The sequence below is a fragment of the Cebus imitator genome, unplaced genomic scaffold (genome assembly GCF_001604975.1).
Source record: "Cebus imitator isolate Cc_AM_T3 unplaced genomic scaffold, Cebus_imitator-1.0 Scaffold37, whole genome shotgun sequence".
Classification (NCBI taxonomy): Eukaryota; Metazoa; Chordata; class Mammalia; order Primates; family Cebidae; genus Cebus; species Cebus imitator.
The window spans coordinates 9,048,027-9,065,844 of record NW_016107352.1 but is presented as its reverse complement, the minus strand read 5'-3'; the positions used below and the strand labels follow the sequence as shown (position 1 = coordinate 9,065,844).

Sequence of the window (17,818 nt, the reverse complement as noted above, 5' to 3'; positions counted from 1 at the left end):
CAACTGATCAAGATTATACCCTCAGTCTAGTACGATGTATATACCTGTAACTTTTCACAAGCCCACACATAAGCAAAATTAGGGAAAAAAAATGATTAAGTATATCAAATCGAGTGAATTGGAACACAGTGGGGTTTAGGATGGAGCAGATCCATTTCCATAGTAGTTTGGGAGGGATGGTCAACTCCTCCACAGGCAAGTGATGAAAATAGGCATGCTACTGCATATTGAGCAATCTTCACCTATGTGCCAATAAAATTTTTTCTCAGTTAATACGTATAGCAATACCATAAGTACTATTATTAGCTTCCATTAAGATTAAGTAAGTTTTAGAATAGTTAAATAATATGTTCAGGGGCACATTATTAGTAAGTGGGAAGCTAGAATATGAACTAGTTACTAAAAAACTAAATTTGGAGGATATGAAAAATAACATTGCAGTTCATTTCAAACTTAAAAACAACTGAGAGGAATGAAATCACAAGAAAGAACTATTCAAGAATGAAAATCTGAAATGAATAACTCAACTCTGGGGAAAAAAGGAATAAAACATTTATCACACCTTTATTGCAAAATGCATGTGCATTCAGTTACACCCATACTGCGCACTCAGAGACCATGCGTATGTACCATGATAGCTGGAATTAAACAGGAGCAGAAGTCGTGAGTCTCACGTCAAAACTTAACAGAGTACACACATATCCTTTTTTTCTGTCTAACCTCAAGTGAAATCCTTAGCCAGAGTTATTAGGAAGAGAAGTCACAGACGTTTTAATAAAAATTGTTTGCCTAATGCCCTGCTTACTAAGTGGGCAACTTATATCATGAGTGGGTTAAATTCAATAAAATAAGAAAATGGAAGTTATGATTGGATTTAGCCCTAAATTTTCATTATGCATTTAAAAGTCATATTATTTACTGAACTTTGTTAAAATGGGTTCTATCTCCAGAATGAATTTAAATGATATATTATTGACTACATCAAGGCCTGGACTGGGAAGTGGATGCTATCAGAAGAAGGAAGACAGCTTTTTACCCCAGCATCACCTATTCATTTTGCTAGGGCCATGAAGGAAAAATAAGAGCATAAAAATGTGAACAGAAACTTGAGATTTTAAAAAGTGGCGGGAAAGAAAGGATAGTGGAAACATAATAGACAAACTTACTGTACATAAAAGTGGTTTTGAAAATGATTTTAAAAACCCATGAAAGTAATTTGTATTATAATGTGAAGACACCCAGGTTTCTTAAAGATTTAGGTAAATACATATGTGGGAATAAAGAAAGAGAAGCCTAAAGATAATATATATATTATAAATTGAATATTAAGTGTTTGTCAAAGTAAAACTTGTATCAGACAAAGCTAATCTAGCAAAGAAACTGTATTTGAGATTATTAAAATAGGAGACTGAACTCGACTCTTGCAGGAATGTTTTTAAATACTGGAGTGACCTAGTAGAAAAAGTACTAGAAGACATTAGGGGGCAGGGTGAACAGTGGGATATGCCAAGCACAGTGGGTTATTCCTGATTTTGCAAATGCTTTTCTCTATGATTAGGCCCTCTGTGTTTGCCAATTGATGCCCGTAGAAGCTAGTTACCTACCCTCCTACGGAGACTGGGAGATCAGAGCACTATTTCCTTCAATGTTGAAATTTCAAAGACACGGTTCCTATTTCCTTGAGAAAATTCCTGGCTTGCAAAACTGGCAACAGGCTGGGAGAGGATTGGCTGGGAGAAGATTTACCTACATTACAAAGGGGCAGAGAAAGAATGTACAATTGCAAGTGATCTAAAATAAGTCCTTTAAGAAAAAAGAGGTCAAGGGCCTATAATCAGAAAGAAATCTGCCTAATGCTTAATCAAACTGAAGTGAATTTCAAGGCCTTCTTGGTTAGGTTCTGGTAAGCTAACAGTTGGAAATGCATAAACTCCAGTATGTTTTTCTTTTGCAGAAAAGCAATATATGTTCTTGGATTTTAGGTTCACTTTTTCCCCTCATCCAACAAATATTTACTGTGAAACTATAATAACAGTAACTAAATCAAGGACTTGAGATATAAAGATATTGAATAAGACAGACTCTCTGGCCAGAAGGTTCTCATAGGCTAGTGGGAGTAAAGGTGAGTAAACAGGCAATAACAAAAAGTTTTAAAAGTGATATGTCTGCGATGCTATGGGAGCAGAGAGGGCAGAGCACAACTCCATCTGGGGAATTTGAGAAAGTTGAAGAAGGTTCACAGAGGAAGAAAACCGAGTCCTAAAGGAAGACAGAGAGAGTTGGGAACACCAGGCATGAAGAATAGTGTTTGCAAAATGTCAGAGGAATCAAAAAGCAGCTTGTCAGTTCATGAAAAAATGAATAGCTTTCTGTGGATAGAATGTAGGGAAAACATGAGGCAATGACAGAAGATTTGATTTTCTTTTCTCTGGTAAGGAAGTTGGTTTTCAGTTCATATATATTGGAGAGACTATAGTATTCAGAGTTACATTTTAGAAACACGCCATTGGGATACAAGGGAAATGAGGTACAGCAGAATCCCAGGGAAAGTGTGCAATGATCTTGAAGAGAAAATGGATTCAAGACTTTTTAAATTGGACTCATTACCTGGATATGGTAGCAAAAGTAGTGCAGAGCTTAAAATTGACCTGGAAACTTTCCTTTTAAAATGAAGTAATACGTAGCTTCACTTTGAGAAGGGGAGTGAAGAATGACACATAAGTCTCAATTAATGGGTCTTCAATAAGCTGAGAGTGATTCTGGACCTACATACCTTATGGTTGTTAAAGAGTTCAGATAAGATAGTTATATGAAAATGTTTTCTAGAAAGGTCTATGCAAATATGAGACTCCATTTTTCCCTCTTCAATTCTTTTTTAAACTTTTATTGTTATCAATAAAAAAAAATATATAAAGACTCACTACCAAAAGTCAATGTGAATTTTTAAGATAATTTCTGAAGAACATAAAACATGTCAAAAATAGTAATAATTATCAGAGTTACTGTGGATTTTATATAGATCTGGCAAGAGAAATCTAATCTCAAAATTACAATCCCAGAGTCTCTCTAAATAATGTGCTTTTTAATCTTGGCTCTGTGTCTGGTTTCTCTCTGCTTCAATTTCTCCTTTCTTCTTACCTGCTTTCAAGTCTATTATACTGATGAGTTTCAATTTTACAGGGGAGGTGTTTTGCACATAGCACTATTGTGACTGTTAAAATCAACCATAAGTGCTATACATTTCTATGATTTAAGAAGAGAATCAGAATAATTTAAGCGACATTTAGAGAATAGGCAGAATATTGATAGTTTGGCTGTGTCCCCACCCAAATCTCACCTTGAATTGTAATAATCTCCGCGTGTGAAGGGTGGGCAAGGTGGAGATATTTAAATCATTGGGGTAGTCTCCCCTATACTGTGGTAGTGAATAATTCTCATGAGATCTGATAGTTTTATAAATGGGAGTTCCCCTGCACAAGCTCTCTTGTCTGCCACCATATAAGGCATGCCTTTCCTTCTCCTTTGCCTTTGCCTTCCGCCACATTTGTGAAGCCTTCCCAGCCATAACTCTCAGTCCATTAAAACTTTTTTTCTTTATAAATTACCCAGTTTTGGGTATGTCTTGGTTAGCAGCATGAAAATGTACTAACACAAATATGTGTATGCTTTGCATTAAAATAACATTGATGATATGTTTAATGTATTAATTTTTACATTCTTAGCTCAATTCCTAAACCATAGAAATGTTGAAACTATAAAAACCTTAATAAACCATGGTTTATCTTTTATTTTTTTTTTAGGCTCTAACACAATAAATGCAATAAACTGTCATATATACTTTTACCCCCCCCCAAAAAAAAAAAAACGGCTATCTATTGCTCTCAATTCTCATTTTGTGTTTCTATGGAAATTTTCATGAATTTTTATGGTAATTACCTTAAGCAGATGTTGTAGTCTCTTATCATGATAATAAGAGACACAGTAGAATAAAAAGGAATACTTTGGAAGAGCTCATGAGAGTATGATGGGATTCATGAAAATAGACCAAATCAGAAAACATTTAGGGGTGACTTTAAAATGTCAAAATACATGTTTAAGTTTATTAGAATGGTCAATTATAAAAAATATTTTTTAAATTACATTTGTGAAGAAAAATTAAATGGGGGAATACAGATATAAACCTTTAAATCTCATTTTGAGTTTACAAAAATAAACTTAAACATTTTCATTTTATATCTCAGCGTCTTGCATAGGGTATTTCAAACAAGTTTAAACAGTATGTGCTTCAGTTAAAACTTCAAAGTAAGGTGTGAATTGTAAAGAGTAGACAATGGTTCACTTATTTAGTCTGTGTTATAAATTTGATGTATCATGCCAGGTTTGGTTATAATGCCTAGACCTTTGTGGGTGAGAAAAACAAAATTATATAAATGCAAAGCAATCCTTTGAAACCATTTATGTTGGTAAATATATGCCAAAAAAGATAGTATATTTAATACTAATACACAAAGGCATGCATGAGGAGGATTCTAAATGTTTATGACATCACGATCAAAATCTAGCTAAGCAATTGTCCTCAGGGAGACTAAAACAAGTTGCATTGGCTTGTACCTACACCAGTGACAGAACTACATAAATCACAGTAGTGATAATCAGACATGTCTGCCCAGAATTAATAGGATGCACACTTGGATAATCAAAGTCTCAAATAGTTTTATAGTGGGGACATCTGCTGGATGAATATGTCCTAACTGTGGGGCTGCTGATATGAAAAAGTGGAGTTCCCATAGTGCTAAGCAGCAAACCTTAAATTTCTCTATATATGTGAGTATAAAGTAACTTGATATTTAGATATGTGCATGCTTAATATACTGAATGTTACGCACAATAGTTCTTACACAATCAAAATAAAATGTACCAATCCGAAACAAGATTTAATGTGAGAATGAGGGATGAAATTATTTTATCCTACTCTTATAAGACCTTAAGAGTAGAGTAAGATCTATAAGTAAGATAAAATTAACCTTATAAGATAAAATTAGCCTCAAAAAGTGGCTAGAACTGACAAGTTGTGAAGTTGCCTGTGACAGACATTGAACCAACATTACATTTTATTTTATTTTATTTTATTTTATTTTATTTTATTTTATTTTATTTATTTTGCCTGTGGTTTCCCAGATGAATTATGCAATCTGAAGATTTAGGTTAAAAAGAGGATAGCTCCTAAGGGTTCCAGTTAGCTGAGTTGATTAAAGCATTCATTGAAAGCAAAATCACATATTAGAATGATTCCATATTCTCATAGATCAATTGCTATTTGTTCAATGACTGTGAGCCAAAACATGTCACACTTGATTCGTCAGCAGTTCATGTCTTTGTATTTGTAGTACTGTGTGGCTGACACCATGCATCACTGTGTTGACAGACAACTCGAGAGTACCTGTTTCTTGACTTCTTTGGAGACAAAGGCTTGTCAATTATTTAGTGCCTTGGCATCTTGAGTTCTCTGCCAAGAAGAACCCCAATCTAGTTCAAAAGTAGATTGGGGTATTGGTCAGAACTCGTTTCAAATCTCTGTTCCTTTAGTCAAACCTCTGCTGTTTGAGAAAGATAACTTAACCTTGTTGAGTCTCAATTTCTTTTAAAGTAAAAAATAATACCTATATCAAAAGGTTATTATGAGAATTAGCTGAGGTGATGTATACAACATTCATACATTCTTAGCATAGTGCCTGACAGAAGGTGGGCATTCAGCAACTATCCATCGAATAAATATTTTCAGCCACGGATACTCCGTATGAAGAGAAGTGTAAAGAGAATCTCCACAAGAAGTAAATGCCATCGGGTTTGAAGTCTAGATGAATTCATTTTACATAGCTTCCCATCAAGAGACAATCTGGTTCTAATCAAGCCAGACAACAATGAATGGAGAAAAAATCTAGAGCATTTTCTTAGATTTTATGTGCATTTTATTTTAAGGCTGGGTGCGATGGCTCATGCCTGTAATCCCAGCACTTTGGGAGGCCGAAATGGGCGGATCACAAGGTCAGGAGTTTGAGACCAGCCTGCCAGCATGGTGAAACCCCATCTCTACTAAAAATACAAAAATTTGCCAAGCATGGTGGCGCACACCTGTAGTCCCAGCTACTCTGGAGGCTAAAGCAGGAGAATCGCTTGACCCCAGGAGATGGAGGTTGCAGTGAGCTGAGCAGAGATTGCACCTTTGCACTCGAGCCTGGGTGACAGAGCAAGACTTGCTCTCAAAAATAATAATAATAATAAAGTTGTGATTCAGTGGGTGAATCTGAGAGACTGCATTTCCAGCAAACTCCAAAACTTCAGGGAGTCCATATGTTGCTGTCCACCGAATGTATTTTCACAAGGCCCTAGGACATTTGAATGCATGACAAAAAATACTGCACTTAGATCTCTCTTTGTCTAGACCAACATGCTATTTCCTAGAACAACTTAAAATTTATTTAACAAAAAATGATTTAGTGCTTTCCATGTTCCAGGCACTGTTTTATGTTCTGCGTATAAAGTAGCAACCAGGTCAGATGTGGATAACACTCTCATTTAGGCTAGTGGTAAAGTCAGGCAATAAACATGTTAACCAACTGATTAATATAGATTCTAGTGGTAATTAAAAGTACAACAAAAATAAACTGAAGTGACTGGAAGAGTGTGTATGGTCAATGAAGTCTCCTCTAGGAGGGAGAAAATTGAATGCAAACTTGAATGTTGACAAACAGGCTTCTGTGTGAAGACCTGAAATTTTCATACAAAGTGAAGAGAAAGTACAATACTGCTGAGACAACAGTAGGCTTGATTTGTGGAAGAAAGGGAGAAAAGGCATTGTGGCTAGAACATAAAGCTTCAGCCTAAATGTGAGACAGTGATCAGAGCAGTGAAAAGGGACAAGATCATACCTGGAAGAGCTGGGGGTGGTGCAGAAGTCACTCTGAAACCATCAGGGAAATCTCAGAAGTTGGTCGTAGATGGGTTTTAACAGCACCACAGAGGATTAAGGGTGGCGGAAGAAATGATCCTACAGGAAAATACGCCTGGCTGAGCAGAACAAGATGATTGAAAAGGAGCTAAAATAAGATACAGGATACAAATTGCTGGAAGGGGGGGTGGCGGGGGAAGCATAACTTAGAAGAGAAGAAAGGTCAAAATTGCACATTTCTTTGGTTTACATGACGACAAACAAAAATGTATGACTTGTGCCAGGCAAGCTAATCGAATGCACCCTTGTAGCAAACTCTCCATTGCCAGAGAATAAATTATATTTTTCTGAATAGAAAAGATTGGGTAGCTATTAGAGGAGACACAAAACTGCAACATTTGTTAGATATAGACTATGGTCCCAAAGTTTTCTTGCTTTCCACAGAGTATTGGAAACAAAAGTGAGAGAAGTTAGGTGGTACAATGAAAGACAGCAGTGAAGGAAACAAGGTAGAAGGGAGGCCCCCTTGCCCTAAGAGAAAGCCTAGTAAAAAAAGACTCATCATTATCATGTCAAGTGTAAAATATGAAAGGCCTCATACTAGAATGATTTAACTAAGAATGAATAATGTAACATTTACTCAATTGTACTTTTAATGAGGCTCCCTTACTTGTGAGTAAGTCTAATGATTTAAGGCCCTGCCATGTAGTGGCTATTAACAAGTAGGTGTATTCCAATTGACTTCTGATTTTGTCTAATGATCAAAGGCTCTGCAAGCTAGTAGCTATTAACATGTTAGAGCTTTTCCAATTGACTCCTGATTTTCTGTCTTGTTTTTAAAATATATGAATACTTAAAATGATGTTCCTAACTCCCCAAGTGAGAATCAGCTTGGAGTATTTTGTTCAGTAGCCGCTGCAAGAAATGGGAAGGTTAGTCACCCTTTCTCACCAGAATGCCTAATGCAAGGCACATATTTTTTACATATTCATCCAGAATTATGTTTATATTCTGTGGGAAAATAGCAGGTTAATTTTTGTTTGATTGTGTATGCATCTTTTTTGTGTAGCCTGGATAAGATGCTATTCTATGACAATCAACTACCGGAAATCCAGCCATTTAACATTTACTATCTGTTCCATTCCATTGACCTCATTTAGCACTTACATTAATCAACTAAAACAGATTTCAGAGTTTTTATTCTACCCTGTTTTGATTATTCCATTGGTTGTTTTCGGCCTTAGTTAACAGCAACAATATTTTGTTTCTCATTGGCCTTTTATGTATCTCATTTCACTCATTCAGCAAATACCAAATGAATGTCAATTTTTTGGTCAATCTCTGGAGAGTCAAGGGCAAAGTGAGGGAGTGGAGTGAGATGAGACTAGGAAGAGAAACATAGCAAGGTCATTTGCGGTCCTGTAAACTTTTGAAAAATCTGGCCTTTATGTTAGGAGCGCCAGGAAACTAATGAAAAATACTGAGCACTGGAGTGACACCATGTTACTTCTGCCATTTGCTTGTTTGGTCTTGTTTCCCTCCCTCTCCAATTGGGATCACCATAAGCTTTGACTTTATAATGTTGTCCTATCATACATTTCCTGTCTATTTCCAACTAACAATTTCTTATGAAAGAAGGTTGCCAATTGTATGATAATAACTACCCTGAGAGACACAATAGAGTTTGTAAATAGACACCTGTTAGTTGGTTCATGAAAACATAAGATAGATGCTATGGATAGAGTCATTATTTGTAAATCATGACTGATCTCCAATAAAGAAATAAAGAGGGGACATACTTTGTTAATGCTCCTTATTACAACTCAAAAGTATGAGTATAAAATTTAATACTTAATGGTCAGGTATCTGTGGCATAAGAATCATCTCAACATTGTGCATGATCTACCCATGTATGCTCCTGAGAATGAAAGAAGCCTCATTTATGGTCATGAGTGTATGTGTGTGTGTGTATGCTTGTTCCTGGTGTTCTATTAACATCTGGCTATAGTAGGCAATCCCTCTTTTGGCTTTGTATTTTTGTGTGTGTATGTTTTTTGTTTGTTTGTTTTTAAGTAAGACCAAAAGAAAGCTAATGTAACTTATCTGGGTACCCAGATTCAGTTGCTCATTTTACATTGAATTAACAATAATAGTTGTTGATGGTCATGTCTTCCCCAGGAGAAGAAGTTGACAGACTGCTGTGCAGAGATGCCATCTTCCCCATCCCTGTGGCCTGTGATGCCCCATGCCCGAGAGACTGTGTGCTCACCACATGGTCTACGTGGTCCTCCTGCTCTCACACCTGCTCAGGGAAAACCACAGAAGGGAAACAGATACGAGCACGATCTATTCTGGCCTATGCGGGTGAAGAAGGTGAGTCGCCAGCTTCAGACGCCATCTAGGTTCATTTCAAAAGTTAGTATGCATCTTTTTTGTGTAGCCTGGATAAGATGCTATTCCATGACAATCAACTACCAGAAATCCAGCCATTTAACATTTAACATCTGTTGATGTGTAGAGAAATTTGATCCTGTTCCCCAAAACTGATTTCGAAAATGGATCATTAATAAAGGAGGGAAGACTTTTAAAAGTGAACTCATTTTGCTTTTTCCCAGCCTCCCAGTCATTAGAGTTCTTTGTAAGCCAAAGTGTTAAGCCTTTGAATACATCTGAAAATGGTTCTCAAAATTCCAGATGTTTCATTGTTTTTTTCTGAATTTCAAAAGTCGGTTTTATCCTTTGAAATCATATTCTACTTTTTCATAAATAAATACATATGTCCAATAATAAAATTTATTTAAGACCACCACAAGCATATCTACTGTTCGACTGAAAGTTGCAATTTTCAGTTTCTTTCAGTTTCTTGAATACAGGCTCTGAGATCCAGAAATCTCATAAGTAAATCTTGTTCATTTTTAAAATATGTCGCTCCTAAATCACTTCACCCTATAGGGTGAATAAAGCATGTTTGTCACATATTTATACCTCTCTTGCGAGCTTTATTGCCAAGAAATGCAAGGCTCTTGGTAATTGTCTCTCAAGATGATATCCAAATGCTAATTTGGCCTCTGTGTGACTGGGCGATGTAATGTCATACTTAATCTTGTCATTCTGAAAAATAACACAGGAGTGAGAAAAGCATAAAAGTAAATCAAGTTTGTTCACATCAAGGCATGTTCTTAAGAATATAAGTATATGTTATTTAAACATTATCAAGCTAAATGACTCTTTGTTCACATTTAGCACTGGTAGATGATTATTTCTGTTTGTAATAAGCTTAATATTTTATGTTTTCCTCAAATTGATAATTTGGGGGGAGTTCTGTGTTGCCTATACCTTTTTCTTTTTTTCTGTTTATGAAGTATTTTAGTGATAGAAACAGGTTAGTTTTCCTGGCCATATTTGCTGTGTGTGTAATAACTATGCAAACATATAACTACCTCGGTCTTTGCACATGAGTGTTACATGACTAAAACAAACATTTTACATACAACAAAAGCCAAGCTGTGTGAAATTCTAGATTTTATTTATAATGTTCAGAAAATTTTTCTACCATCTTAATATATACTTAACTCTTTGCAAAAAAAGTGTATCTATTGAAAAATAGAACCTTTTACAAAGAAAATTCTGTTTCTTGTGTTGTCATACAATGACTGTAACTTTGTGAAGATTGTATGCAGACTTCAGACTCTATCAGCTCAGATTGTGTCTTGGGCTTCATTAAAATTTGATCTGTGGTCATCCTGCTTCCCGTAAATTCATTATACCCAGAAGACACTTGCTGCGTGACTAGTAATGAGTGACTTTTCACCCCGTAAGTCACATGGCAAGTATTTTGCTATGCTTGCAGAACTCACTAGATCATTATTCCTGAAGACATGTTGCTTCACACTGAAAGGTCATGAAATGTTTTAAAGGCAGAAGTTTGTGATTGCTCTTTGATGTGTATTGTCCACTTAGTTTGAAAGGGTAAGTCTTTGATAATTTTTAATTAAGTTTAGTGGTTGCATTATAAGCAAGTTGTGCTGGAAAGCTATAGATGTTTATATAGTAAATCATAAGGGTATTAATTCAAAACATAATTTTATTTCTTAAAGTTTTGTTTTAATTGATACATAATAATTGTACATATTTATTGGCTACAGTGTGACATAAATTGTATAATAATCGAATCAGGGTAATTAGCATATCCATCACCTCAAACATTATTTCTTTTAGCAAGGGCATTGAGAATCTTCTAGCTATTTTGAAATACATAATACATTATTATAAAACATGTTTTTAAATGGAAGCCATGAAAGAAACTCTGTTAATGCTATTTGTGTCTACTGCTATTTACCTGTTACTAACATTTATAAAAGCTGGTATAATTATACAAAATTTATACTTCAAAGCCTATTTATTTAGTACGTATTATTTGATGGACACTGGAACACATTTTATGAGAAATTTATACTTCAAAGCCTGTTTATTTAGTACCTATTATTTGTTGGACATTGAAACACATTTTTCTTACTCAAAATAAATCTTTTCTAATTCTGAACTTTAATGATTTAGGAACAGTATCTGCAGGAAGTTTTAAAATATGTTTCCCTGTTACTTAGATAACCCTTTATAATTCTATACAAAAGTAGGTCTTTCCATTATTCTTCAAGAATTAGTCCTTCGTGTCATAAATGTTCTTAAATTCCTGTGGATCAGACACTGATAGTAATAACTTTAAAGGAAAGTGTCACATTGGAGAATGATATATGGAGTGTTTAGACAAGAAATTGTATGATTTTCTATGGAAATAACATATAGGATAAGTCCATGTGAAAAATAGATCTGGAATTTATGAAATAAATGCTCCAACCTGTACTTTTGTTTCCCTTAATTGGAATGCCACCATTAAACAATATGGAAGGTTAGATAACTCGTTGTAATTATTAAGAATAGACTAGGTTGTGCTTCAGTAATGGACAGCCCAGACATTCAGGAGCTTTAAAGAACAAAGTTTTATTTACTTGTTCCTCATGGAAACTTAGCTACAATTTGGGTAACTCTACAGGGCAGTTTGTCCTTCAAGAAATGTCACAACGTTGCATCATCATGTGAAGACCTGGTCCCACAATCTTTGTGTGCCAGAGGAAGAAAATACTTGGAGAATCTATCTGTGGATTTTAAAGAATCAGCAATTCTCTCATCTAAGAGTGGTTTATATCATTTCTCTCATTTCATTGTTAATGTAAGTTTTATAACTATGCCTAACTTCAAGGAGAATGAGGAAATATAATCCTATTGTGTGCTAAAAAGAGAGGAGTATTGACTAGTAGTCTTATTCCTGATTTACTCTGTGTTCTTATTGTGTATATATGCATCAATATCTATATCTATATCCATAGATGGATGATAAATAACTAATCCATATGGTCCCAGTTCAGTAGATAAAACAGGGCTCTCCATTGTGAAGATGTTAGGATGAATTATTTTTGTTCCTCTTAAATGAATGACAGAATGATAGAATGATGCTTTCTCTTCCTCATACTGTACTTCATTCTTTTCCTTTTCCTTTCCTTCACTTCCTTTTATTGCTGCGCTCCTTTTCTCCTTTCCTGAACAATTCTATCCAAAAAGCCATTCGGTAAAACCATGCAGTTGGGCATCTGAGGTCTACAGTGATCTAGAGTGGGTTGTCAGAGCCCAGCTGGGTGAGGAGCAACTAACGTGGGAAAAGAGGTGGCTTGGCATGCAGTTTCAGAGCCACTGAGCAGGGTGAAGGACAGGGGCACCTGCATTGTGTGAGAGAATAGAAGAGTGACTCAACACTGGAGGTCAGAGCATAGTAGGGCTAAGAGAGAATCTCAGCTTCAAGGCAGCCAGCCCAGTATGGGGTGTCACAGCCAGACACAGTTGAGGAGGGTTTCTATCTTATGGGTGGCCTCGTGCGGGATGTCAGATCTTGAGCAGAGTGATGAAGATGTATTGTGGGTATAGCAATGGAGATGACAATGGGAGATGGAGTGTGGAGTGAGAGGAAATTGGCAAAATAAGTACATGTATTTAACATCATAGGAGTCAGGTATTTTTTATTTCTGGAGAAGAGAGTTGCAAATATGTTAGGAAAGAAAACTAGTACACTCTGTGGTACAGTGCTGGAATTGGATGTTCTTAATTTATTAATGTAAACTTGTGTTCAGTTTGTAAAGATAGAGTAAATATCAATGAAAGTATACAAATGTAGGTATGTACATATTGTATACATTTATACATGTATTAGCCTCATTCACTGAAAAGACCTGAAAGCAGCAAGACCCCAACAGCAGTAAGTATATGCAGCAGTCAGATTTTGGTTTCTAATACCATTCTCTAACAAAGGAACAAAGGCTCCTTTGAGAAATGGCTGATTCCACAGCTGGGATAGAAGAAGAAGTACAAGACAGGCCAGGAGGATCTTGTGGTAGAAAGTAGAGAATCGTCAAAAGGCCACAGAAGCCAACTTAAATGTTCTCCCACTGACCATGTACATCAACAATTTTAATAACAAAATAATAATACCAACAGACCATCGAATAGGAAATCGTGGATCCACACTTTATGTTATAAATAAAGGAATAAATCGAATCCAAGAAAAGCATTATATTTACATAGTCTCAAATATTCCCTAATAGAGAAGTCTGACAGACATCTCTAATCTAGTGACCAAAGTTAGCATTATTGATAACGAAGCAAATCGAAATCTTGTGTCCCCAGTGTGATATATAATGAGAATATGACATCACTTCTGCAATAACCCTATCAAATATGCATATATAGAATCTAATCATGAGGGAACATCAGATAAACTCTAATTCAAAGATATTGTACAGAATAATCTTTAATCTTCCAGAGTGTCTAAACATGAAAATGAAGGAACGATTGAATAACTGTTCGAGATTTAAGGAGACTAACAAAGTGTGACATCTAAATGTAAAGCTTGATTCTGAACTATAAAGGACATCTTGGGACAGTTGACAAACTTAAATGGGATCTGAGGAGTTAATGGTAATAACTTATCAGTGTTTGTATTCTGATTTTCAGATTTTGAATACTGAATTGCTTATGTGTAGGAGAATGCTCTTGATTGTGGGAAACACATACTAACATATTTAGGGTGATGGACATTATTTCACCTTTTTCCAAATGGTCCAGGAAAAGAAAGTTATTTATATCATACTTTTAATTTCACTGTAAGTTTGAGATTGGTTTAAAATTAAATATGAAAACAAAACAAATTTGTATATAATTGCTTTCTACACAGTCTTTCTTTTTTTGAGATGGGGTCTCACTGTGTTGCCCAGGCTGGAGTGCAGTGGCCCTGTCTTGGCTAACTGCAGCTTCTACCTCCCAGACCCAATTGATTCTCCAGCATCAGCCTCCCAAGTAGCTGAGATTACAGGGATGCCTCCATACCCAGCTGATTTTTTGTATTTTAGTAAAGACGGGATTTCACCATGTTGCCCAGGGTGGTCTCAAACTCCTGAGCTCAGGTAATCCACCCACCTCAGCCTCCCAAAGTGCTGGGATTACAGTCATGAGCCACCGTGCCTGGTGCTTTTTTTTTTAATTGTACTTTAGGTTCTGGGGTACATGTGCAGATCATGCAGGATTGTTGCCTAGGTACACACATGGTAATGTGGTTTGCTGCCTGCATCCCCCTGTCACCTACATCTGGCATTTCTCCCCATGTTTTCCCTCCCTGACCTCCCAACAACCCTGCTGTCCCTCCCTCAGCCCCTCCAAACAGACTCCCGTGTGTGATGCTCCCTTCCCTGTGTCCATGTGTTCTCATTATTCAACACCCTGCTGTGAGTGATGCCATGTGGTGTCTGATTTTCTGTTCTTGTGTCAGTTTGTTGAGAATTATGGTTTCCAGATTCATCCATGTCCCTATGAAGGACACAAACTCATCATTTTTTATGGCTGCATAGTATTCCATGGTGTATATGTGCTACATTTTCTTTATCCAGTCTATTGTTGATGGACAATTGAGTTGATTCCAGGTCTTTGCTATTGTAAACAGTGCCACAGTGAACATACATGTGCATGTCTCTTTATAACAGAATGATTTATAATCCTCTGGGTATATACCCAGTAATGGGATTGCGGGGTCAAGTGGTGTTTCTATTTCTAGATCCTTGAGGAATTGCCACGCTGTCTTCCACAATGTTTGAACTAGTTTACACTCCCACCAACAGTGTAAAAGTATTCCTGTTTCTCCACATCCTCTCCAGCATCTGCTGTCTCTGTGTTTTTTAAAGATCGCCATTATAACTGGCATGAGATGGTATCTCAATGTGGTTTTGATTTGCATTTCTCTAATAATCAATGATGATGAGCATTTTTTCATATGTTTGTTGGCCTCATATATGTCTTCTTTAGAAAAGTGTCTGTTCATGTCCTTCTCCCACTTTTGGATGGGTTTGTTTGTTTTTTTCTTGTAAATCTGTTTTAGTTCTTTGTAGATTCTGGATATTAGCCCTTTTTCAGATGGGTAGATTGCAAAAGTTTTTTCCCATTCTCTTGGTTGCCAGTTCACTCTAATAATTGTTTCTTCTGCTGTGCAGAAGCTCTGGAGTTTAATTAGATCCCATTTGTCTATTTTGCCTTTTGTTGCCAGTGCTTTTGGTGTTTTAGCCATGAAGTCCTTGCCTATGCCTATGTCCTAAATGGTTTTGCCTAGGTTTTCTTCTAGGGTTTTTATGGTGTTAGGTCTTATGTTTAAGTCTTTAATCCATCTGGAGTTAATTTTAGTGTAAGGTGTCAGAAAGGGGGTCCAGTTTCTGCTTTCTGCACATGGCTAGCCAGTTTTCCCAACACCATTTATTAAATAGGGAATCCTTTCCCCATTGCTTGTTTTTGTCAGGTTTGTCAAAGATCAGATGGTTGTAGATGTGTGGCGTTGCCTCCAAGGGCTCTGTTCTGTTCCGTGGGTCTATATCTCTGGTTTAGTACCAGTACAATGCTGTTTTGATTACTGTAGCTTTGTAGTATAGTTTGAAATCAGGTAGCATGATGCCTCCGGCATTATTCTTTTTGCTTAGGATTGTCTTGGCTATGCGGGCTCTCTTTTAGTTCCATATGAAGTTTAAGGTGGTTTTTTCCAGTTCTGTGAAGAAGGTCATTGGTAGCTTGATGGCGATAACATTGAATCTATAAATTACTTTGGGCAGTATGGCCATTTTCATGATATTGATTCTTCCTAACCATGAGCATGGAATGTTTCTCCATTTGTTTGTGTCCTCTTTTATTTCCTTGAGCAGTGGTTTGTAGTTCTCCTTGAAGAGGTCCTTTACATTCTTTGTTAGCTGTATTCCTAGGTGTTTTATTCTTTGAAGCAATTGTGGATGGGAGTTGGCTCTTGATTTGGCTCTCTATTAGTCTGTTATTGGTGTATAGAAATGCTTGTGATTTCTGCACATTGATTTTCTATCCTGAGACTTCGCTGAAGTTGCTTATCAATTTCAGGAGGTTTTGGGCTGAGATGATAGGGTCTTCTAAATATACAATCATGTCGTCTGCAAATAGAGACAATTTGACTTCCTCCTTTCCTAATTGAATACCCTTTATTTTTTTTCTTGCCTAATTTCTCTGGCCAGAACATTCAATACTTTATTGAATAGGAGTGGTGACAGAGGGCATCCTTGTCTAGTGCCAGATTTTGAAGGCATGCTTCCAGTTTTTGCCTGTTCAGTATGATATTGGCTGTAGGTTAATCATAAATAGCTTTTATTATTTTGAGATATGTTCCTTCAATGCCTAGTTTATTGAGAGTTTTTAGCATAAAGGGCTGTTGAATTCTGTCGAAGGCCCTCTCTGCATCTATTGAGATAATCGTGTGGCTTTTATCTTTGGTTCTGTGAACCAGCCTTGCCTCCCTAGAATGAAGCCTACTTGATCGTGATGGATAAGCTTTTTGATATACTGTTGCAATCGGTTTGCCAGTATTTTATTGAAGATTTTTGCATCTGTGTTCATCATGGATATTGGCCTGAAGTGTTCTTTTTTTGTTGAGTCTCTGCCAAGTTTTGGTATCAGGATGATATTAGTCTCATAAAATGATTTTGGAAGGATTCCCTCTTTTTGGATTGTTTGGAATAGTTTCAGAAGGAATGGTACCAGCTCCTCTTTGTATGTCTGGTAGAATTCAGCTGGGAACCCCTCTGGACCTGGGTTTTTTTTGGTTGGTAGGCTATTAATTGCTGCCTCAACTTCAGCCCTTGTTACTGGTCTATTCAAGGTTTCAACTTCTTCCTGGTTTAGGCTTGGGAGGATGCAAGTGTCCAAGAATTTATCCATTTCTTCCAGGTTTACTGGTTTATGTGCATAGAATTGTTTATAATAATCTCTGATGATAGTTTGTATTTCTGTGGAGTCAGTGGTGATATCCCCTTTATTGTTTTTTATTGCATCTCTTTCATTCTTCTCTCTTTTCTTTTTTATTAATCTGGCTAGTGATCTATTTTGTTGATCTTTTCAAAAAATCAGCTCCTAGATTTATTGATTTTTATGAAGAATTTTTTATGTCTCTATCTCCTTCAGTTCTGCTCTGATCTTAGTTATTTCTTGTCTTCTGCTAGCTTTTGAGGTTTTTTTTTGATCTTGCTCCTCTAGCTCTTTCAATTTTGATGAAAGTGTGTCAATTTTAAATCTTTCTTCGCTTCTCATGTGGGTATTTATTGCTATAAATTTTCCTCTAGACACTGCTTTTTTTCCCCCCATTTATTTATTTTATTGCATTTTAGGTTTTGGGGTACCTGTGAAGAACATGCAAAATTGTTGCATACGAACACACCTGTCAGTGTGATTTGCTGCCTTCCTCCCCATCACCTACATCTGGCATTTCTCCCC

The 17,818-nt window shown here is 36.3% G+C and overlaps 1 protein-coding gene across 1 annotated transcript in view; it reads left to right on the top strand.

The window, feature by feature from the left end:
• The window catches only part of THSD7A (thrombospondin type 1 domain containing 7A), a 493,191-nt gene that overhangs the window by 347,442 nt on the left and 127,931 nt on the right, over window positions 1-17,818 (top strand). Inside the window, exon 7 of the mRNA XM_017525230.2 lies at window positions 9,128-9,322. Coding sequence (XP_017380719.1) covers window positions 9,128-9,322 — 195 coding nt within the window. The remainder of the gene's footprint in view (window positions 1-9,127; window positions 9,323-17,818) is intronic.